Source organism: Clytia hemisphaerica, unplaced genomic scaffold, assembly GCF_902728285.1.
Source record: "Clytia hemisphaerica strain Z4C2 unplaced genomic scaffold, Clytia hemisphaerica genome assembly, whole genome shotgun sequence".
Classification (NCBI taxonomy): Eukaryota; Metazoa; Cnidaria; class Hydrozoa; order Leptothecata; family Clytiidae; genus Clytia; species Clytia hemisphaerica.
Genome location: NW_027104257.1, coordinates 325,344 through 349,372, shown reverse-complemented (window position 1 = coordinate 349,372; position 24,029 = coordinate 325,344). Strand labels below are relative to the sequence as shown.

Genomic DNA, 24,029 nt, shown 5'->3' with positions numbered 1-24,029 from the left:
AACAAGCTGAGAATATAGGTACTTCAATAAAATAGGCGTTTCATATGATATTATGAAAATTAGGGAGCAAAAATTAGAATAATATCTAAATTTGAAGTCTAAGAGAGTCCTAAGGACGTGTAAATTTCCGGGTGTTCCGGTAACAGTAGGACGAAAATAAAGCTAAAAGTGAAAAGAAAAACTAATCTATAAAAACAAGGGAATTAAAAAAAAATGAGATTTTACAAATAAAAAATAAGAAAAATAACAAAAATGGTTTCTAAAAATAGCTTTGAAAAATAGTATGGTACAAATTTTATTCAAATAAATAACTCTTCACTACATTGTAATTTGGGGATCAATCAATCAATCAATCAATCAATCAATCAATCAATCAATCAATCAATCAATCAATCAATCAATCAATCAATCAATCAATCAATCAATCAATCAATCAATCAATCAATCAATCAATCAATCAATCAATCAATCAATCAATCAATCAATCAATCAATCAATCAATCAATCAATCAATCAATCAATCAATCAATCAATCAATCAATCAATCAATCAATCAATCAATCAATCAATCAATCAATCAATCACTCAATCAATCAATCAATCAACCAATCAACCAATCAATCAATCAATCAATCAATCAATCAATAAACCGAAAAAATAGGAAAGTGGTAGTGGGTAGTAAAGGCTAGATTTAAGGCTGCCAAGTGTTGCATTTGTAAAAAAAAATTATTGAGCGTGCTTTCCACGTAAAAAATTACGGTAGCCGGTTGGTGAACAGTTTATACAAAACCATATAACTCTTTATATTTCCATATATACATGATGAAACTATCACACATCACAACAATGAATCTTTCGTCGAAATCCTTCATCTCAATACAAAATACTTCATTTCAAAAAATGCGAATTTCTTACCAACAACAAACCGAATAAATTTCTTCATCACTTTATTTCTTGAGGAGCGATTTCTCTTGTTCTTTCTTTTGTCCGTAATACTCTGGCTTTCGATTACGTTTGAAGAAACCAAGCTGTAAAAAAGAGGTTCAAAAGTGAGTCAAAACAAAAACTTCAAGAAAAAGAATCAAGTTAAGATTGAGTTGTTAGACAATCAAAGATTTCTTGGTTAACGCCTGGTCATCGTGATTCAGAGCAAAAATCCTCATTAGAGTAACTACAGTTGACGCTCTCTCTCTCTTCAAGGTTTTACTGTTCGTTGCACTCCATTTTTCAATGAAAATCCAAATTCCTCTTGAAAATCGAATTAGAGAGCGTCAACTGTATAATCTTTCTGCCCAATAACATTTTCTGCTCAATAGTCTGAAACAAGCACAAAAATTAGAGGAAAAAATAGCCTACAAGTCCGCCAGGTTTCGAATACACACATACTAATTAGAAAATCATTAAATAAAAAACAGAAGCATACCTTGAACAAGCCGAAGACTAGGAGAGCCAGTAAGATGATACCAGCGACAACAGCTAGAGCGATGATCCATACAGCAATCTTGCTCTTGGCTTTCACCAATACTGGATTGATAATCGTGTATACCTATCGAAGGAAAATTATGAAATATAAATACTTATTCCGAATAGGAAATTAACACCGCTATACTCAATCCTGCTCGAAAAATTATCATTTAACCTGGAAGTGTTTATTGGTGCAGGCTTATCAATTATGACAAATTTTCAAGTTCGACGAGGGGTTGTAGATGTAATAGAGCTCTACCTATACTAGTTTCCTTCCTTCAAATCCTGTAGACAATCTATCATGATCAACTTACATCATTATAATTATTGTTTGGATCAGGATCAGTAATGTATGAAATATTTTGTCCGAGTTCAACTTTTCCATTGGACACAATGGTCAACACTTCACCATAATAATCCTGCAAAATAAAATGGAATCAATTTAATTGGCTGAAACTTGAAAATATGACGTAACTGAACGTAATGGCCTCAATGCAGCTCATAGACAACAAGGCTCTTATAGTATCATGTTATTGTATATTGAAAACCTTAGCAGTAGATAAGGGGGCGACTTTCGTGGTTCCAATCTGTTTGAAGAGTCGTTTATCTGTTTTCACTGGATCTCTGGAAAAGGTTTCCCTTGAAAAATATGACACAAGGTTTGTTAAATCACATGAAATATTGAATATTGTCATCCATGAGGTAAAAACTACTAATTTTGAATGCCAAAACAGCATGCCCAAAAAAACCGTATCTTGTTTTATCACACTGTCCTTTTAAAAAAGAAGGCTCTAAAGAAGGCTCTTTTCCAAAACGAGGTTCCACTTACCAAAAGAAGAGAAGGTTCCCACAATCTTGATCTGAACACAATTTGTTCGGATATTTTGCTTGGTAAGTTTGTGATCTCACAACGGATGGTCTGACAGATTGCCGTCTTATCTGGACAACTCTACAAAAGGATTAGATATCATTCAGTGTTAGAGAACGTTTTAATATGTATTTGTGGCAAGAGGAAATCCGACCAGTGGAGAGCATCGAATTTTCTAAAAATAAATTTTTAGCTCAAATTTGATTGTCTCTGATTGTCTCCCTCAACAAAAGAATTTTGTGAACTCAAGGCAATACTAAATGATTTCCCTAGGGGTTAAATAGACAGACAGACAGACAGACAGACAGGAATTGCTTACCAAGGTGATTCCTTCTCTAGGTTTGGATACAGGAACGACATTGATACCACCAGTACCTCCATCTCCGCCATCGGTTGTTGGTGTGGGTGTTGTGGTGGAGTTGTTGTCAGTGTTGTCTGCTTGTCGTCGAACACGCTGTAATGGAGGAGGGGTAAAAATGAACAAGCGATACTTTTATGGACCTACCTACATTGAAACAATGAAACACATAAGACATAACTGGTCAAAATACAAAAAAATAAAGAAAATGAAAGCATATCTATTGAGAGAAACTATAAACACTACACGCTTTTTTTTTATAAGAATGGTGTTTTTTTCATTTCAAAATTGATATTCTCAACTTTTTGGCGAAAATCATCCAAAAGTATTCTTACGGTATTCTTAGGTTAAGATCGAAATTGGCAATCTACAGGTTAAAATGCATGAAAAATGGCATTCTTAAGTTCAGTTGTTAAATTCCATGATGGTGATATTCTTAGCATATTCTTAATTTTTTGGCCATTTTCATCATGGACATTCTTATAAAGTGTATTCTTATAAAAAAAAAGCGTGTATTGAAAAAGATTTTTGAAAAAGAAATAAAAAAGCTATTAAGCGCTTTTCTTTATAAAAAACACTATCAGAAAAATGCACAGCTTAATAAATAAGGTTTCCAGAAAACTCAAACCGTCGCGCTCTACCGTGACATTTTCTTCTGTTAGAAAAAATAATAATAAAAAAATAATTTGGCTAATAACATTGATCTATGCTCATAAATAGTGATTCTTATAGATAAAGATTCGTTTTTCAGCCAAAAAAATAATAAGTGTTTACAGAAAACTCAAACCATCGCGCTCTAAGGTGACATTTTCATTGTTTAGAAAAAATAATAATAATAATAATAATTTGGCTAAGAACATAGATCTATGCTTATAAATAGTGATTCTTATAGATAAAAATTCGTTTTTCAGCCAAAAAAATAATGTTTCTGCAAAAATCTGCTTGAGCCATCTTTTAACTATGATTGTACCCTACTTTCATGCTAAAAATCAGAAAAAATTTATGATCCAATTTTTCCAAAGTCCAGAAAACCCTTTTTTTGGCCCAAATTTGCCCCCAAATTTTTTTTTCGAAATTCGGGCTCCGTCACATTCGAGGGTTTATGGTTATGCACCTTTGTGCCAAAAATCAGAAAAAACTAATGAGCCAATCTCGAGAAAAACTGGTAACTAACTAACTAACGAACATGGGTTAATTTATAGGACCTCAACCTCACCGGGGTAGGTCCAATAAGTAAAAAAAATTGCACTTACAGCAATTAACTTTCCACCCACAGGCAAAACCTGCGAATAAAGAAAAGTAAATAACAAGCTAGATGCTGAATGGACTGTGATGAAGTTAAGTTTAATAGCAATAAGAAGAATGAGAAAATGCATAGCGCATTAAATTTCATCACTGATTGTTGATGAGAGGGAAGAGGAGTAGGGATAAAAGAAATACAAAGTTCCGGTTGCAAAAATCAATTTTTTTGACAATTGAATTATGTATGCGTAATGGTGGGCATTGTTATCAATAATGTTTTTGTGTGAAAAAACAACAACAAAGGAATATAAAGGCTTTGAGGCACGAGAAGTTCTTTTTGCGTTGGTGCAATGCAACATGCTCTATCCCACCAACCTGAAACACGCTTTCTCGCGTCTCCACCCCACTTTTCTTTTAATAACATTTGTGCTTCACTCACTTTTGTCCCTGGAACAATGGAGCAAAATTGATTCGACTCAATTTTGCTCCATTTTCCCAGGGACAAAATCAGCGTGTCTTTTGGGTATTTCACTCACTTTTTGTCCCATGAAACAAAGCAAGCTAGATGCTGAATGGACCTACCTGACGATGAAAGTTAGATAGCAATGCAACAAGAAAAATGAAAAAAATCAGTCAGAAAACATAGCGTTTAGCGAAAATGCATAACGCAAGAAATTCATCATTGATTGATGGTAGGGGGAGAGGGAAGGGTTGTAGGGCAAAAATAAAAAGAAAGTTCTGGTCGCAAAAATCAGTTAAATATTGACAATTGAATCATGCTTGATGGTGAGCATTGTTATCAATAAGGTTTTTGTGTGAAAAACATAGATATATAAGGAAAAAATCAAATGAAAATCTGCAAAAACGGCGATTTCCGGAATTTTCAACGGGAAAAAAATTGTTCTCAAAAATCGAACTCGGCCATGTTTTGAGCATTGCGAATAAGCATCTTTCTGCAAAAAATCAGAAAAAACTAAAAATAAAAATTCGAGAAAATGTCAAAAAAACCGGTTTTCCCAGCATATTTCCGGCATTTTCGGCCGGAATAAAATGTTTTTCGAAAATCGGGCTCCGTCACATTTTAGGTATTGTCATATTGCGTCAGTGTGCAAAATTTCATAAAAAAATATAAAGTACAGCTCGAGAAATTCAAGAAATACTGTCTTTCCGGCGAAAATAGGTTGTTCCGGCGACTTTAAATATAGTTCCGGCTTCAAAAATCAATTTTATTGAAAATTGAAACATGCTTGATGGTGGGCATTGCTATTAATAATGTTTTTGAATGAAAAAACAACCAATTATAAGGAAAAAGTCCAATGAAAATCTAGAAAAACGGCGATTTCCGGCATATTTCAGGCATTTTCCGCCGGAAAATTTTTTTTCTCAAAAATCAGACTCGGCCATGTTTTGGGCATTGTTAATACGCATCTTTGAGCAAAAAATGAGAAAAAACTAATGATAAAATCTCGAGAAAATGCCAAAAACCCAGTTTTTCCGGCATATTTCCGGCATTTTCGGCCGGAAATGAATTTTTTTTCGAAAATTGGGCTTCGTCACAATTTAGGTATTGACATTTTGCATCAGTGTGCAAAATTTCGTGAAAAATATAAAGTACAACTCAAGAAATTCAAGAAATACCGTTTTTCCGGCGCAAATAGGCTGTTCCGGCGATTTTTAGAAAGTTCCGGCTTCAAAAATCAGTTTTATTGACAATTGAGTCATGCTTGATCGTGGATATTGCTATTAATAATGTTTATGTGTGAAAAAACAACGAAATATAAGGAAAAAGTCCGATGAAAATCTGCAAAAACGGCGATTTCCGGCATATTTCCGGCATTTTCGACCGGAAAAGATTTTTTCTCAAAAATCGGACTCGGCCAAGTTTTGGGCATTGCTAATACGCATCTTTGTGCAAAAAATCAGAAAAAACTAATGATGAAATCTTGAGAAAATGCCAAAAAACCGGTTTTTCCGGCATATTTCCAGCATTTTCGGCCGGAAATGGTTTTTTTTCGAAAATCGGGCTCCGTCACATTTTGGCCATTGCCATTTTCCATCTTTGTGCAAAAAATCAGAAAAAACTAATGAGCCAATCTCGAAAAAAGCTGGTAACAGACGGACGGACGGACGGACGGACAGACATAGGTTAATTCATAGGACCTCCACCGGGGCACCCGGAGGTAGGTCCAAAAAACACAAGACTACGATTTTTTTTCTTGTTAATTTGTGTAAAATCATGACGCTAAGAAAGGGGGGAAGGTTTTTATGATAGAGTCGATATTTTACGCTTGTGGATAGCTCAGTAAGGTAGGAGGTTAAGACAGCCTTTCGATAGGTTTCACGGGGTCCAAGACCAGTCTGCTCGCCTATCTATGAACTGATGGATGATTAGAAGGAGCAGGGATCTGAATGGCGAATCCCTGGATTGTGACGTTAATGAAAGGTGTTGACGTCTTTGACCATTTGACAATCGCTTTTTGTCTCCAAAACAGAATTGAATAAAAATTGAATAATGAACTTACGAAGTCTCGACGTGCTCTGCTCTAAAAATTGAAAAACAAAAGAATAACCGCATAAATAGAAAAATCGCATAAAATTTTTGTGGTTTGCTATAGCAAACATATGACATAAAGCGCCGAATAATAATATAATTAATATAATTATAAAAAAATCGCAATGTCAAGAGAATAACAGTAAAGTTGGAACATTACAAAATCTTACAGTAATCTCAGCAGTATTGACCGGAATTTGCTCACAAACCATTCTTGGTGACTAAAATAGTAAAATATAAAATGTTACTAAAAAGGTGAACATTTTCAATTTGTCGATGTGTAAGTCCAGCGACAAAAATATTTCTAACAAATAGGAACTTATAGGAAACCAAAACGAATAGTTCAAGAAAAAACAAGTGTAATATTGATTATAATATTGCTGTATTCATCCCAAATAAAGTCGAAATAAAGTCTTACATCGGACACTTCCGCTAACAAAGCCCTAACATTCTCACCTTTGTAACATCAATAAGATACAACAAATGTTTTCCACTCAACGTCAATGCTGGCCAATTAATAGTCAATATGGCGGATGGAAGAAGGTCAGGGCCTCTGTTTCGAACCTGAGAAAATAATATGAGAAAAAGAATTACGTCTTTTACATTTCCGTTCTAATGTCAAGTTATCTATAGTTATCTAGAGTCTAAAGATGCCCTCAATAAACTCTTCAGATTTTGGAAAGCCCTGGGTCATTGGAGATTACTCGGCCACGCGGAATCTTAAATTAAGTAATACTGCTTTGTCGGAGGTAGATATAATTATGTTTGACCCCATTTTAAATTTTTTTTCTTACAGCAAATTTGTGTTCAACTTCTTGACCAATATCGTCAAACCCTTCCATAGCTTTCTCACCTGAAAACAAAAGGATAAAAATCATCAATAATCACCAAAAGACTAAAAATAGTACACAAAATGTGCTTACAGTACCTTTTGAATATTATTTGGTAGGTAAAGTATCTTTGCAACTGCAGTCGAACTTTTACCGTAGCTGCCTATCCTATTAGATAAGGTTAGATACTCCAATCACCCCGACAGTTTTTTCTCGTTGCTGAGCATTAAGCATAGAGATAGCATTAAGCATAGAGATACCATTTTCAAGTCGCTTGTATGACCCGGCTGGGGGAATAAACCTAAAACCATACTGTAGTCAAATGCTCTACATTTATGCTACAGTTCTTTGGTACCACATTCCTACTAATTGTCTAATAGCGAACCGTGACCCAGCTGGGTCATACCAAAGATTCTCAAAATGGTACTTGATGCCTCTCTGCTTGAAGCTCAACAATTGAGAGAAGGATCAAGGGTAAGTGGAGAAATCCAGGGAGAAAGAGTGGCGTCCTCCCATACCTTCGGGTAGACAGCTATCGAAAGAGGAGCCTTCGGGTCGCCTCCGACTGCGGTGGCAGACTTACTTACGAGGACAATCTTCCATATAAACTTAATCATGACTGGCAGAAAAACAACAAAGTATTCCTACCCTTGATTTTGCCAGTATAAGCAACTGACTGTGTAGATTTGCCACCAATTAGAGAAATGTCTGCGACGACTTTGATGTCGAAACTGATTTTTTTTTCGTTGTCTGCCAGTGTGGCTGGTTGTTCGTCGTTAATACTGGAAGAGCGAACGTAAATCAATCTTTTATTATCTCTATAGAGATTAGAGCCTTGGAAACAAGCAAACTAGCCCTCTTTCCTAAGCTGATATTCTGAATATTCACTTTTTAAATATGATTAATTGAATCGATCAACAAATTTTCGAAGTAGTTTTTATTTTCTTAAAATTTTTTAATATGATTCAAGATAAACTCCTTTTCAGAGAGCCTTCTCAAACAGGAGTTTCATTGTTTATTTTATTATCTTCTAGTGTCTATTAAGTCACATTCGCGCATTTGGAAGTTGCTCACTTACCTAGATACTTTTATTATTGCAGTGTTTGAGTGTTCTGGCAAGTACTTCTCCGTGTTCAAAGAAATCAAGAAATGTTTCTAATAAAGAAAAAAAAACGAAGATGATAAAAATTCAGCCGCATTTGGATATTATTTCATCAAGCAATACACAAATTTAGCAGAGTCCTGTAAAAACGTCGAGTAACTTATCAGCTTGATTGGCTAAGACATGATAAGATTACCTCATACTTTAGGCCTGTTGAAAAAAGTATGCTTATGTTTGCAATTTTCAGCCAATCAGAGCTTCACTCGACGTTTTTTCTTGACTTTTTTTACATGAATCTGCTAATAGGAAATTCGTGTATTGTGCCAAATGGTTCCGTTAAAATGGGAAAATAAATTTTTATCGTAGTAGGAATCGTAGCAAGACTCGAATCATTTTCATCCTTTAGAAGACTAAATAAATAATCCATATATGTATTCCAACCTTTGAGTTACTTGGAAGTTTTGGGATGATGTTTAGACAAGTGTTGTTACTGCAATCTCGGCCCTATAAAAGAAGAAAAGTTCAAGATATGAAGTTTTTATTTGACCTTGGAGAGCCTAAATAAGGAGTTTAAGGGAACATTTATGATACACTACCGTTGTGTCCTTTAATGGGATAAATTGTCGCAGGGATTAAATTTTAATATTTCGCGGGGACTCAATTTCGCAGATAGCACAATTGGGAGACAATATTTTCACAATTTTGTGCCTTTTTACGCCAAATCATACACGTTGGTCGTCGAAATACGCATTATTAGTGCTTCTTTGAGGCCAGTAAACATTTAAGAAGTAGATATTTGACATTTTGTTTAAAAAGGTTTCGCGAATAAGTCCTTTCCAAACTTTCATTGGGACTTAAATTCGCGGATGACACCCAAATCCGCGAAATCCGCGAAATTTGTTCCCTGCGAAATTTTATCTCATTAAAGTAATCGAAAACCAGACCAAAGCTCGCCAACATCTCTTGAACCACTCGCAGATACCGACAATCTGTCACGAATATTATTTTCATTTAAAACCAAACACAATAAAGAACATACCTTAGTGCTACCGACTTCACGAACCAGAGCAACTTTCATTGATTCTGGTGCGTCGAAAGCTAAGTCGACGGCGTAAGCAGGATCCTTGCCGTTATTCTCTATAGTGATGTTGAATTCAAATTCTGTTCCTCGATAACGTAGTGAACTAAATATCGAAAAATTATAATTTAAAAAACTCCTCTATTGTTTTGCTTTAAGATGAAGATTTGCATTTTAATAAAAACTTTGAATTGAAGCACTATACAAAGTGGTACTAAACTAGTGAAAGTAGAAGTTTGATAGGAAATCTGCATACATTTATGCATGCGTTGATACACCTAAAAGAACCTCAACCTTTAAGGAGATCGAGCTGTAGTTTACTTGGGTTAAATGGCATCAAATATTTGTATCTGTGAGTTTAAGTAAGCAAGGGTTGGATGATGTATTTCCTGATACCGATATATTAAATAAATTATGATAATATCGAAGGAACAAAAGCGACTTACTATACAGATTGCGCAGATGTCACTTTCAAATCTGGAATACATTGGGTACATTCTCTCTTGAAGGTCAACTGCAAGAAAATGGAGAAGTTTTGTAAAACTATGGGTTGATAAATAATAAGACAACGATGCCAATAAAATCTTTACTGAAAGAGTATCGAAAAAGGCTTAGAGAGAATACAGTTCCAACTAGAGAACAAAAGAAAGTTCGATGAAGTGAAAGCTCAAAAACATGGGGATAATATTCTGAAAGATAGTAATTCGATGTCAATGGGCAAAAACACACCTGGGTTCCTTCTAGCCCGGCGTCAATAGCGTGTCCATCTTTGAATTTCTTGTGTAGGATAGGATAGGCATCAAGGCTAGCTACTGAAACATCGGTGCGTACAGGCTTGGGTGAGCCAGCTGCCTCATCGTATGGTATCGAGTAAGCGACTGTGAATTTAACATCAGGATATTCAGCTATGGTTCCGTCAGGTCCGAATTCCAAGTACATGTCTTTGATTTCGTAACATTTGATTTCGTTTGAATAGCTCGGTGCAATGAACTCGAGAACATTTGATTTATCAGTAATGAATACGCGAGGATCGTTAGGGCGGCCAGCATCAGCGGTCAAAGTAAATTTCATGTCTGAAAAAAGAATAGAGAATGAAATGACTTTCTCTAACAGATTTGTCGTAACAAACACATATAACTACAATCTTAGTTGGTTGCAGAAAAGTAAAAGACAAAGTGGTTTGGAGCATCTTAACATCTATCGACGCAAACCAAAATACCGACTCATGGTTTTATTACTAAATAGAGAACTTCATAAAGATTGCAACGGAGATGAGCGAAACACCCTGTATGAAAGGTAAACAAGTAGGAGTTGACCCTACTAGAAAAATTTCTGTATATAAATTAATTCCTATTTACGTCGAGGGTGCTGTTAAAGAAGGTACTTACTGACTGATTTGATAGTAGTTTTGGAGAATTCTTGACCAGTGATGTTGTGACATAATTTGACATTGAAACTAAGAAGAAGGTTTGAGGATGATATTTCGAAAGCCAGTTATTACTCTGTTCTGTTCCCTTTGCGGGTATATTAGCCGACTATGCCGTGATAACAATGAAAAGACGGTTTCAAGGTTCTAGATGGGTTCATTGACTATCCAGTTTAAAGCTATAAGTAAGTCTTGCAATCGTACTCTCGGGTACCTAATAGCCGGGGGGGTTGGAATAAGCAGGGGGGTTGGAAAAAATCTCAAAATTTAATAAGCGGGGGTGTTGGAATAAAAATGTCCTGGGTGGAAAATGTTTGAAAAGGAGGCTAATACAGCAGAATTAAGACAAAAAAGGGAACTTTCAAAAACATTTTCCCAAAAATTAATAAGCGGGGGGGTTGGAATAAGAATGTCCTGGGTGGAAAATTTTCGAAAAATTAATTAGCGGGGGGGACGGCTATTAGGTACCCGAGAGTAGGCGGAGAGGAGCCTTCTGAAGGTAGAAGAGGGTGCCACTCTTTCCCTCTCAATTTACCCTTGAATCTTCTCTTTAATTGCTGAGCAATAGTCAGAGGCAACAAATACTATTTAGGAATCTTTGGTATGACCCTGCCAGGTATTGAACCCACAAGTTTACACACCTTAGCCAAATTCTCTAAACTGCAGTTCGCAATCTAGGTAAAATATTTGATATTCATGATATACACCATTGCAATGTCTTCTGACATTACACCAGGGACCCAATAGCATATTGATTGTAAGTGACGTAGAAACAGTCAGTACGTCACTTACAACCAATCAGCTGTTGGGTTCGTGGAAGACATTGAAATAGTGCATATCATGAATAATCACACTTTCCAGCCATATCTTACCAGACAGTTTTTGTAGGTCCACCCTTATCACAGTTTTTATTTTCCTCTCGTGGATCAATCTGTGGTGGATCGAATTGTAAGGTTGTGTGTGGTGAAATGATTGGTCGCGATCTAAACGAAAAACAATGTCATCAGGAATTTGAAATAGCTATTAAGATTGTTTTATACAAGAACTTTTACACATAATTTTGTATTGGTTCAGCGAATTAAGACGTGTTTCATACATAGTTCCCTTTAGAATATTTGTATCTTTATTATCAAATTAAAAAAAAACACAAATTTGTTTGAGTAATGGAAATTTCTAGCTTTTGCAGTTGTGTTGAAGTTTTTATAAGGTGCTCACATAATTGGTTATTCAAAACAATAGAGATGACGCGTTCTTTAGAAAAATATAATAAAAGTTTTTGTTTAAATAGTTAACGACCAATCCAATGATAAAAATTCTTGTAAAATGTTCATCTTGACCCAGTTTTTGAGTAAGGTTTATGAGGCATATTCAACTGAAAGGACCACAAAACTTGTTAGAGTTAGGAAGACATTCGAGTTATAGAGGTTCCAGTTATAGAGACTCTCTACTGTGTATTGAGAAACGCAAACTTAACCTGTTTGTTTTTAGTAGCTTCTTATATTGTGCATAATTATGAAAGATTATATATGTATCAAAAAAGACCCAATTACCTTAGAAGCACTGCGTGGTCGGTTGAGTAAGCACCAATCAAAACATCTAAGAAGCAAAAAAAAAAAAAAAAACGGTAAGAGTAAATATGACCTGAATTTTTGAAAAGGAACATTTCTGGAAAGGAACAAGGTTCAAGTTGAGGGTAGAACCAGGAAGGTAAATTTTATTTATAATATATATTTAATTAAATTCTATTGCCTAATTCTATTTTTCGAGAGATGAGGACTTTTTCTCAAATTAGAGAAAGATTGGAATAAAAGAGAGTATTCTACTCAGCTAATGTGACCTATGTTTTAGTTCAAGTTCTGTCGAAATACGTAAAGCTTCGATTTATAGAGGTTCGAATTAGAGACAGTTGACTGTAAATACAAATTAATTTTAATCAAATATGAAATAAAAGAGTACCTTTATATCCATTGTTATCAAGATCTAAACCACCAGCAACTGATCGTCCAAAACCACCAAGAGTGAGAGTCCCTGCACTTGCAAGTGTGCTCACCACCTCCTCTGCTTTGATGATCTGAACATAATAGAGTGGTTTGTTAGAAAAAGGGTTTTGACTGACACCAAAGAAAATGATGATTTAAAATCATTCAACACTTTAATAATAATTCTAATTAATATCTTAAATTTAAAATGGCTGGCCATAAAATAACGAGTTTAGACAGCCCATCCATTGTCTCCCCCAGGGGCCAATGTAAAAGGAAAAAAGCTAATAAATAAATGTAAGTTAAACAGGAATGGAAACTACTAAACAGGATAAAATTTTAAATGAAAATATGCACCTTCAAAGAAGATTTGAAAGTAAGAATTTTTCTTTCCTTTTTGTCGTGAAATAAGAGTTCAAATTCTAGTAGGGTTATTAGAGGGCTGTTATTGATCAATACTTTGATTAAATACTTTCCAAACAATATAATAGGAACTAAAGTAATATCATAAAACCCTAACAACACCTAAGGTTACAATGGATTGTCATCAGAGTCACAAGGAAGTAAAATGTATACCTGTGGCTCTGCAGCTAGCCCAATATTTGTTCCTTCGTAGATGAAGACTACACCTTTATTATCTTCTCTGTGTGGAGCACCAACTACCAAATCTAACAAGGGAATAAACAAATGCATGTCAGCAAAAATCGTGGGAAACCAAAACTGAATTCATCTGTGTAATGAATCTGACAGTTCTAGAAAAACAATCACACCCCATGTTGGTAAGATCATATTTTTCCATCTAAGAGGTTTACTATAAAAACTGGAGAATCGAGGGGGGGGGGTAAGTGAATTTATGTGAAAAATCCAGGAGAGTGTCTTAAAAATATGTAAGGTTCACCTATAATTCTTACTCTAAAAGCTATTCATAATGTAAAATATAATATATATGATAGTATTCAAGTTTGGTATAGTTGAATGACATCAAACAAAGGAAATCAAGGCATTATTCAGCCTTAATGAACTTGTAGCAAGTCATTTTGTGGCGTTGACTAAACTTCTGTAATGTGTTTGGGTGTGGAATTTAAAAAGATTTTTCCTTACCATCGTATCCATCCAGATTCAAATCACCAACGTTTGCAACCGAGTAACCAAAAGAAGAATAAGCTTCCTTTCCACCGTAAAATGATTTTTTCAAGGCAAATTTCTAAATATAAGAAAATTCAATAGGCTTCATCTGATTTTGTTATTTCGTACATTGTAAACGTTTAGCTTATTGACAACCCCATTCGAAATTGTTAAATAACAGCTTCTTAAAACTTTCAAGTAAAAGTTTCAAATATCATTGCGTTCTTATAAAAATGAATAATTTTCTGATTTTTATCTGTAATTGTCAATATTTTGAGCTTTTGAAGTTGATAGATTGTGATACATTTTCTATACATTTTTCTTTAAATTGAGATTTAACTTTATTAAAAGACAAATTCAAAAAATTGTATTCCCGTGAATGAAAAGATTCATTTAAAATTTTATAAGCAAAACTTTTCAGCCCTGAGGCTTATAAATTGGTCACTTACATTATCTTTCAAACCAAAAACATAAACACGCCCCATGTTTGGCTTCTTTTTGTCTGCATAGAATGGAGCACCGACAATAAGCTCATCAAAGCTAAGAAGAATGAATAAAAATATTTCAAAATACAATACTGTTAATTTCTACTTAATCTTAATGGTTTTGTTTTTAAAAAAATAAGAGTGATATCATTGCATACTCATCAATTTTTATTCACAAGCTTTTTCACATTGGATCGACACGGATGTGAAGAAAGATTGGTCAGAAAGAGGAAAAGAAAAACATTTTTTTGCTTATATCAGCATAATATAACAATAGCAAGACACTGTCCTGATATGAAATATGTGTCTGATATGAGACGGAATCACTTATGTAAAAATTAAACCTTTAACTTAGGACTAGAAAGCTACTTCTAGTATTGCTTTAACTTTTTGACATGGTGTCTTAAACCTTCAAATGTCTTCTTGAAACAGTTTGGAAGACAAGTTTTTTTATGAAATAGAAAAATTTAAGATATGTTAAAGTGGGTACCCATCATGATCAATATCAATCGCAGTGAGTGCAATGCCAAATCCTGATGCAATTTGAACCTTTGAATGAAGGAAACAGAGAAATTTTAATATGATATATTAATCTGGAAATTAAAAAATCGGTTTTGAAAGCAATTCTATTCTACAAAGGGTCATCAGGGTTACAGGTTAAAACTTCTTTTATAGATATGACCAAATAATATATCTTCCAAATCTTATTTTTGAGTTTATCTAAAAAAAGATTTTGCTTTGTAGAATTTTTCAATTTCTGCTAAAACATAGTTCATATTATTTGAGTACATATAATGGTAAACAAAAATCTATTAAAAATAGACAAACTTATTGAAGACAAATGACTTTAACAACATAAAGCTAGTACCTCGGCATCTTCATAATCTGCAGATGGCACTTGAATGATCTTCTCATCAAAAGCTGGTTCAGAAGAAATATCCTTGAATGCATTATTCTTATAGATGAGAACCTGAAACAATAAAATAGGAATGAAATATAAGATGTTTTTCAACATTTTGTGCATCATAGAAAAAATGACTAAGAAAAGGCAGAAGTAAAATCAATTAAAACAGCATTGTTGGAAACAAGGGGTAAAACCATTAAAGTGATTCATTATCAATCCACACATCGATTTAAGTAGTGAGGTGTTGGGAAAGATTAACACTAACTTTGACTTTAAAAGACGATAAAGTAATTATAAGAAATAAGATTATTATATACAGAGAGATTCAAGAAATAAATTTTTTAGGCTTAATTTGGTGGGCAAGGGGATTCACATATTGCTTTACCTTTCCATGGCTTTCATGTCTTGGTCCTCCAACTGCAACCTCTAAAAATGTGAAAATAATAAAAAGTGTGTTAGCTCTAGGTTAAGGAGCTACTTTCTAATTCTCCTACCCTTTCCAGGAACTAAAGCTGAAATCAATATAGTGCCTGTTTGATGCTCATGCAATTATCTTTTCAGGCTGATTCTTTGTAATGTATAAAATGTTTCTAACAAGTTCACTTCAAACTAGAATTTTTGAACTGCAGCCACAATTTTGACTCAAATAACAAAAATTTTTTTTTTAATCATATCTCCACGTTGAGGTCTATTACCCTCTGAAATCTCTATGGCTGACTCAAAAATATGAAGAGTTATTCCAAAAAGTTGATTTTGAGCATTTTTTACAATGTCACACTATTATTAGCATCATAATGTTCTTTATAAGTCTAAAATCAATAAAAGTGTTATGAATACCTCCTTGGTTGACAGTGAATTTTCCCATTGCAACAGCATAGCCTAAATCAAAAGAAAATTTGGTTTGAAATAACAGAAATTGTGAATTCTTTAGTAATAGGGAGAATATTTTCTCAATTGAAAAAGAAACGAAACTGGAGATAAATATGCAGAATTTTAATTATCAATAAAGTTATAGTAATTCCTATAATACAGAATAGAGATTTAAAAATGCTTCTAATAAAGATTAAAATGAAATATCAAGAAAACCTACCAAAGTAACTATCCTGGAATTTGGCTTCATTATTGGTTGGCCCCCATTTCGGGTTGGTGTTATCTGATCGTTCTTTGAAAATACGCCCTGGGTAAAGAATCATTTTCCAAGTTTCAATGCTAGTTAAATTTCTCTCCATTGCTTTGATAATAAGTCATTAAAAACTTGTGTTTAAAGTGTTTAAAATAGTGCAAGTTTTCTATATAAATAGTGCTATACAGCCTGCTTAAAATTTGGCATTTAAATGTGTTTCAGTATTTCATTTAGCTTTTAGTCAAATTCACTTCTAAAAGAACCAACAAACATGTAAAAAGGGGCATCAAACCAGAGTTTTGTTAACATATTTCACAGATTTTTTTGGAGAAATCATTCAGATTAGTAAGGTATTTATTACCATCCAGGTTGGTGGAGTAAAATATCCTGGTCAAGACCTCCTAAAAGGGGCTGAAATATTGTTCAATGAAAAGATTATGATAAAATAACCATCAAAATTTTATGATCTTTACCTGTCAAAGATAATGCTCCAAGTGCGCCGATAAGAATGTCACTTTCATCTCCATCCTGAAAAGTTGTAATTTTGTTCACAATATTAGCTTTCATAAAGACTAATGGGTAATCTGAAACAATATCTAACTTTTTACTTCCTGATATAAACATATTGCATAGTGAGGATCAGAATTTGAAAATACAGATAATATTTTCATTAATACAATTTAAGAAATTTTTAAAAAAGTTTTGTGTATATAGCTTTTGGGTATAAAATGGGTTCAGCCTTTAAAGCCTGTTTTGAATTTAAAATCAAAATAACAAAAAAACTATAGAACGGACTAAGTGACTTACAGATTTTTGAATTCCTGTTCCTAAACCTGATAAGCATTGACCATAATTTTGATAATTTGGTGTTTTTGTGGATCCTCCTCCCAAAACTTGAATAGAATATATAACACACAATAACATAGTAAATCAATATTTTAATACTTAAATTCTGAAAACAGTGCATTTAATAAAATAAAAATAAAGAAAGAAAAATTGATTTTTATCTTTAATGATGTAACCTTTTGCAATCATAAAGGAGTAGTTAGAATTAAACCTACAGGGCTTCAAGGGCTCTTTGCATGGTGAGAATGCACCACTTCCAAATTCTAAGTTATCTTCAACAGTATAACATTGGCCGATCAACAAACTGTATGATTTGGAAGAGCTTCCATGATAATTGTAACGATGGCCACAACTCTAAAAAAATACAATTATAATCCTAGATTAATTAGTAATTAGATTAGTAATTTCAAGTAACTCCAAAATTAAGTTCAAAATCATAAAAATTTCTATAGAGTATTTTTAGTTCTTCACAAATCCTATTATACAGGTCAATCAATATTGAAAAATAGTTAAATGAATTTTACCATAACAGCATCATCATTTCCACCACTAGTTAAACTGACACCAAGCCATTGATCTTTCTTAGACTCAACTCCGGATGAAGCTAAATATATTACAATAAGAAAACAATTTTTCTGTCTGATTATTGGCATACTCAAACAAAGATCAAGATTCAAGCTTTTTGTTTTTCCCACAAAGCTATAATATTGTTGTTTTTTATTATGAAGTAATACATTGAAAGCACTGAATATGGGGAAGCCATTTATTAAATTTATTAGATCAAAACTTATGTTGAAATGAATAAAAAAGTTCATTCTTTTTAAGGTTTTCAAAAACGTTGAAAATTGACCTATCAAATTTTAAATGGACAAGAGCAATCACTTTTTACATGATTATAAGCATTGGTTACCAATTAAACACATAAATTTTGAAACCTTAGTCACCAAATCTTCATCAATATCTCTTTCATTTAATCTAACCAAATTTTTCCTTACATTCTTTGGTTTGGTTGGTTTAAGTCAATGTAAAGTTAGATTAATCTCAACACCCATTATTTGACATATTTTTATGAAAATTCCCACATTTGTTGGCATTTTCTAATGATTTTATTCTTTACATTGAAGTCTAATTTCCTGTATAAAAAGTCACTATAAAAAGGTCACTTAGACAGTTATTTTGTCAATGTTCAACCATAAATTTGCATTAAAGAGAGAATTTTTTTGTGGTGCACTGGGTATTTTCTAGGTACTACTATTTATAAATGTAAAAAACTTACAAGCTTCATCAAATGGAACTTGTTGAGTGCATTCAAGTGTAGGGCTTGTGGCATTGCATTTAAATACAGTCCCAGATTCCTGATCTTGTCCCCTCAGAAATTGGTTGGATCCTTTTGGAGCTCCAACAAGCATCCTATAAAAAGGAAAAAATTCTAGATAATGTAAATTTTCCAAAAGGAAGATGAAAGTGAGGAAATATTCAATCTAAGAAGATCAAAGAGTATTTAGTGACATATGTAGTAAAAGATAGTGATATGACACATCTTTATAAAGAGGGAAAATAAAGTTTAAAAGGTATTTTATATTGCAATTTTTTGAAAGCTGCATTTTGCCCCTTCTTTTTAATGCTGTTGTTTATCATAAGTTGGTCTACCATAATATCAAAATCCCTCATCTAATCCCAACACCTTCTTTTAGGATGAGAATAATAGGAAGATCAGAATCTTTCATTGAAGCTATAATTATTTGCTTAGAGGCCAGAAAGGAAAAAATCTCATGTCAATCAGTGACTCTAACCTTCCTCTAGTCGTTTAATAGAATGCAACGGTCTATGGAAGAATTACTACAGCATAATTCAGATAACTATAATTTTTGGGAAAAATCATTGTAAAAATTGGAAAAAATGCAGATGAACAAATGAAAAAAATGAACTTTTTATGAATTTTATTTTTGGCGCTACAAACTCAATTTTTGATACTTTGAAGCTTCCTGATCTCAGATGTTCAATTATAGAATGTTGCATAGAAAGTTACAGGTTGCCCATTGGAGTGAAAAAATATTTAATAAACTGGGTTTTTTGGACTCCAACAAGCAAGCTTCTAGAGGCTGTAGCCTTCAATATAAGAACTTTATAGGGGATAGGGAAATCAAAACGCTTACCAGACATTGTAATATGTGCTCACGACACATCAGAGCCGTGCTGTATTGATGATGGGGTACTCACACAGTACAGGAGAACCTTGCGCTCTTGCAGGTACTGGACATGTGAGTACCATTACCACATCACATTTAATGTCCGGCATATCTCCCCATACTCTTGTATCAGAGTGATGGTACCCTATTCCCCTCACATGGTATGGGTTGACCCGAGCCAAGGTACATTCACTTGCCAAGTGAATCGTAGCACCAATGGATTTCCGATACAAATGACCAAATAATTACCTTCATTTTCCGGAACCTTTTTTAAAATTTCTCAGGATTTCCATGTCCACAGGGTGCTGACTCCTTCATACGGGTGAAAGTAGATTTTTTGTTATTCAATTCGTACGGGTGAAAATCGTTTATATCGGTCAGGGTCAGGGTTGGAGTTTGAGAGTCAAAATAGGGTTGGAAGTAGCAATGGTAGGTAAATATAGGGCTCTAGGCCCTGGTAAGAATACCCCTAGGGTTGGGGCTAACCCTGGTATGTCAATATATAAAGGTCTGCAAAATACACACTATAATTAGATTGTGTATTCAAATTTGTGTTGTGGCTTCGTAGTCTATTGGTAGCGTTACAGAGCTTCTGAACCGAAGGTACTTTTCATGTATAGGTTCGAATCCCACCCGGAACTACTCAACTTTGGCAAATTTCAAAATATCAAAGTTGAACTCTAAAATTGACTAAGTCCAACTAAGAAACATCCTAAAAGTTCAGAAACTCTAAAAAACACCAGATCAAAGATAGAAAAATAAAGATCTACTCTCACCCGTACGAAGAAGCCACGACTGTCCACAGGTGGGTACTGTAACTTGGTCTAATGTTGACACCCCTCCTCTAATAGACCTTTTTTCATAGAGGACGTCCTGTTGAATAATTATGTAGTCCAGCCATAAAAACAATGATAGAGCCATGCATAATTACTGTATCATGCATATTGTAATAATTATGCATGGTCTTATCATTGTTCTTCTGCTGGACTACATAATTATTCAACAGAGTGGCTTCTTTGAAAAAAGGTCTATTCCGACACCCTTTTTATCAACTGAAATTTATAGAAAGGTTGAAACTGTTTTTCTTTGCTTAGTGGTTAGAGAGGAATAATCCTTTTTCAATCAGTGATTCAAGCTTTCATATTATTCCATTCTCTAATGAAGGGTGTCGGAATTAGACGAGGAGGGATGTTGATATTAGACCAACTAACGGTTATGGCATAGTAATGGTTTTTTTCTGGAACTGCGCCCAATTGGGCTCTTCCAGAAAAAATTTGATATAGGGGGTGGAAGACAGGAATTTTCGGATAAAAAAAGCACTCAAAATCCAGTCAATTTTTGAAATTTCTTCGGAAATTCAGTTCAATTTTTTATTTAAACCCTTGCTTGCGCCTTGTTGGAAATTCCACATAATTTGTCAAAATTCCTGATTTTTCCACCAAAAAATTGATTTTGCATTGGAAATCCAGGAGTTTCAATTGCTTTTGTATTGGATATCCTAGTCCAGGAGCTGGAGCTCAACTACTTTTTGCCTTTACTAATTCTGATGGGGGAAAAAGTAGAGAGTCCAGTGGAACCCACAAATTATGTCACTAAAACTATTAACTGTCACACCAAATTTGAATTTAAAACCAATCAGAATTCTCTCTTCTTTTAATTTATAACTATGGTCTTCGCATAATTAGAGGGGCTGACACCATAATTATTCATTCTAAAATGGCAGAAAAAAAACCATAAAAGTTGAACATAAACTTTTATTTTTAAAAAGAGAAGAGAAATCACTATTTTATAAGTGTTTTTACTTTTCCTGTTGTATATAAAACATAATGAACAACAATGTCTTCCTCACTTGTGTTTTCAGATATGTAAAAGCCAAAAGATTTTGTTCAAAAAGTGTAAAATTAATCACCCAATTTGAAAATAAACAAGCATCTTTTACCACTGATCCTATTGTAGTGACTATAAGATCTTTGTTCATTTCTACCGTATCGTATCTTATAATCCGATGGGGTCTTTCAAAGATACAAACTAAAATAAAAACAAATCTTTCGCTGTGATGCAATGGAGATACCAAAGTGTCAACTAGATTTGATATACTGAACCAATTGAATCAAATAATAATAATTGCTTCTTATACAAAACATAATTTTTTATTATAAAATTGTTAACGTTTTAAACACGAACAACAGATTCAGAATAATAGGGGTAATTATTTTTACAACTCACACTTTTTTGATCACATTATAATTGACATCTTGACATTATAGTTATCTTGTTAGATGTTTTGTTTCGAAAGTTCTTGCAATAGTTTATTGTTGAACTTGGAAAGGGAATGTTTGTAAACATAGAATTTTTTTTCATAGCAGTTATTTGGGGGGTCGGATTTAGGCAGGGCTGTCGGATTTAGGACCACTCACGGTACCATTTTGCCTTCGACTTCACGAAGGTTTATTTACATCCCCTTGGTTGTATCTACTAAAGATCTATATCTCAAACAAAATCAAGATATTGAGAGGATATTTTAAAAAAGCCGTGCGACCACGAAACTCTCTCTATTTTGTTTTTAACACAGGGAATGAGATAGCATTCTATTCAATATACTTTTTGCCGTATTAGCGTAGAAATTGCACTCCAACGTAGATAAAAGATGTAGATAATTATAGGAGGACAGCCGTATGAAAAAGAATGCGAGTATACATATTAGCAACAGCATCGAATATTACTTTTCCTTAATGGCAAAAGGAAAGACTTCCATTATTTTCTCAATGTGATTAGATTGGTTTTCTTCTTTAAGATCTTCATTGTCCAGACGGTGTCAATCGAACGAATCGAACGCCGAATCAATCGAACGCAATTGAGCGCAATTGAATAATTGCAATTCGATTGTCGAACGCAATCGAATCGCAATCGAATATTACCCACGATTTACTGTTCGATTGCTTCGATTACGTTCGATTGTATTCGATTACGTTCGATTGATTCAATTGTATTAGATTTTATTCGCTTTAGTATGGTACTTAAACGCTCGGCCGCCCACGCTAAGAAGCTCTAACAGAGTGATCCAATTTAATTTAATCGCAATCAAACTCATCGTACATAATCAAAATCGAACGAAATCAAAGATTAATCCAATGTAATTGACAATCAATCAAACCAATCGAACATAGTCAACAATCAATCAAACCAATCTAACCTTACTCCCAGACGGTGTCAATCGAACGAATCGAACGCTGACGCAATGGAACGCAATTGAACGCAATCGAATCGCAATCGAATATTACCCAGGATTTGCTGTTTGATTGCTTCGATTAAGTTCAATTGTATTCGATTACGTTCGATTGATTCAATTGTATTAGATTTTATTCGCTTTGGTATGGTACTTAAGCACTCTGCTGCCGCCCACGCTAAAAAGCTCTAACAGAGTGATCCAATTTAATTTAATCGCAATCAGACTCATCGAACATAATCGTAATCGAACGAAATCGAAGATTAATCCAATGTAATTGACAAATTGAACCAATCGCACATAGTCAACTATCGATCGAACCAATCTAACCTTACTCGAATGCAATCGAACACAATCGAATATTACCCAGGAATCGGCCATTCGATTGAGATTTGATTACGTTCGACAATCGAATCGCAATTATTCGATCGCGTTCGATTACGTTCGATTGCAATTTTTGTTCAAAGTTGTTTGATTGACACCGTCTGGCATTGTAGAATTGCTTCATAAACTTTCAGATTCTCGGAATTACATTTTGTTTTGAACGGCAGTTAGTCAAAATCAATAATTAAGCTGTGGTTTTCCTCACTAAGATAAAAACATTATTTTAAGACAAACAATACGGGCATTTTATTTTTAATCAAACAACCACGGATATTGCGCAATTTAGAATTATTTTCAAAAGTTGACGCATGCGCCGACCGAAAACTGTCGAGGGGTTCCCTCTGACGTCCTATCGCAGCGCCATCATTCAAATCAGAAAGCGAAGATAGTATACGGCAGACTTTCTGACTATGGAAATCCAGGAATTTCAAAAAAAACTCGGAATTCCGCTATTGTCCCCACCACCCCCCCTCCATGGAACAAACAGACTTTAACTGGGGAAGAGCCCGTATTGTTGTTGATTGCGTTGCTCTTCTTATTCCTACCCAAATTATGGTAGTGTCAATCACATTTTTGTTTCATGACAGTTTAAAAAAGTATTACCAATTATTTTTATTTTCTTTATGTTGCAAAACAGAGAATCCAAAAAGTTCACCGTCCGTGCTTCCTTTCTTCACAACAGCATATTCGTAATCGAGGTTATATCCATGCGTACTAAGAACCATAAACAGGCATAAAAATGCTTGCTGTATCATGGTTGATGTCACAGTTTTATGATAAAACCAACTTTGCTATACCAAACTACCAAAGCCAGCGCACTCCACTTTTTGTTTACAGTCTCGGCAGAAA

General features: G+C 34.0%; 1 protein-coding gene across 1 annotated transcript; it reads right to left on the bottom strand.

The window, feature by feature from the left end:
• Positions 1 to 851: 851 nt before the first annotated feature.
• On the bottom strand, positions 852 to 24,029 carry LOC136816601 (integrin alpha-3-like). The gene is made up of 34 exons (XM_067072941.1): positions 23,784 to 24,029; positions 18,658 to 18,791; positions 17,906 to 17,985; positions 17,597 to 17,735; positions 17,343 to 17,428; positions 17,009 to 17,063; positions 16,503 to 16,589; positions 16,250 to 16,291; positions 15,798 to 15,838; positions 15,377 to 15,478; positions 14,999 to 15,057; positions 14,473 to 14,563; positions 14,000 to 14,102; positions 13,475 to 13,566; positions 12,876 to 12,990; positions 12,470 to 12,515; positions 11,792 to 11,902; positions 10,882 to 10,949; positions 10,223 to 10,566; positions 9,940 to 10,007; positions 9,455 to 9,599; positions 8,857 to 8,919; positions 8,392 to 8,468; positions 7,962 to 8,095; positions 7,278 to 7,336; positions 6,940 to 7,047; positions 6,654 to 6,704; positions 6,455 to 6,475; positions 3,944 to 3,973; positions 2,652 to 2,786; positions 2,294 to 2,413; positions 1,779 to 1,883; positions 1,424 to 1,546; positions 852 to 1,028 (listed from the first exon to the last, which is right to left on the bottom strand). The coding sequence occupies exons 1-34, from the start codon at positions 23,933 to 23,935 to the stop codon at positions 948 to 950; spliced, it is 3,267 nt and encodes a 1,088-aa protein (XP_066929042.1). The 5' UTR covers positions 23,936 to 24,029; the 3' UTR covers positions 852 to 947.

Excerpts from the sequence above, each read along its gene's own strand:
- LOC136816601 (XM_067072941.1), bottom strand. The coding sequence starts at position 23,935 with ATGATACAGCAAGCATTTTTATGCCTGTTTATGGTTCTTAGTACGCAT. Across the intron at positions 15,839-16,249 it reads ATTCACTGTCAACCAAGGAG|AGGTTGCAGTTGGAGGACCA; the intron begins GTATTCATAACA and ends TCACATTTTTAG. Across the intron at positions 15,479-15,797 it reads GACATGAAAGCCATGGAAAG|GTTCTCATCTATAAGAATAA; the intron begins GTAAAGCAATAT and ends TTATTGTTTCAG.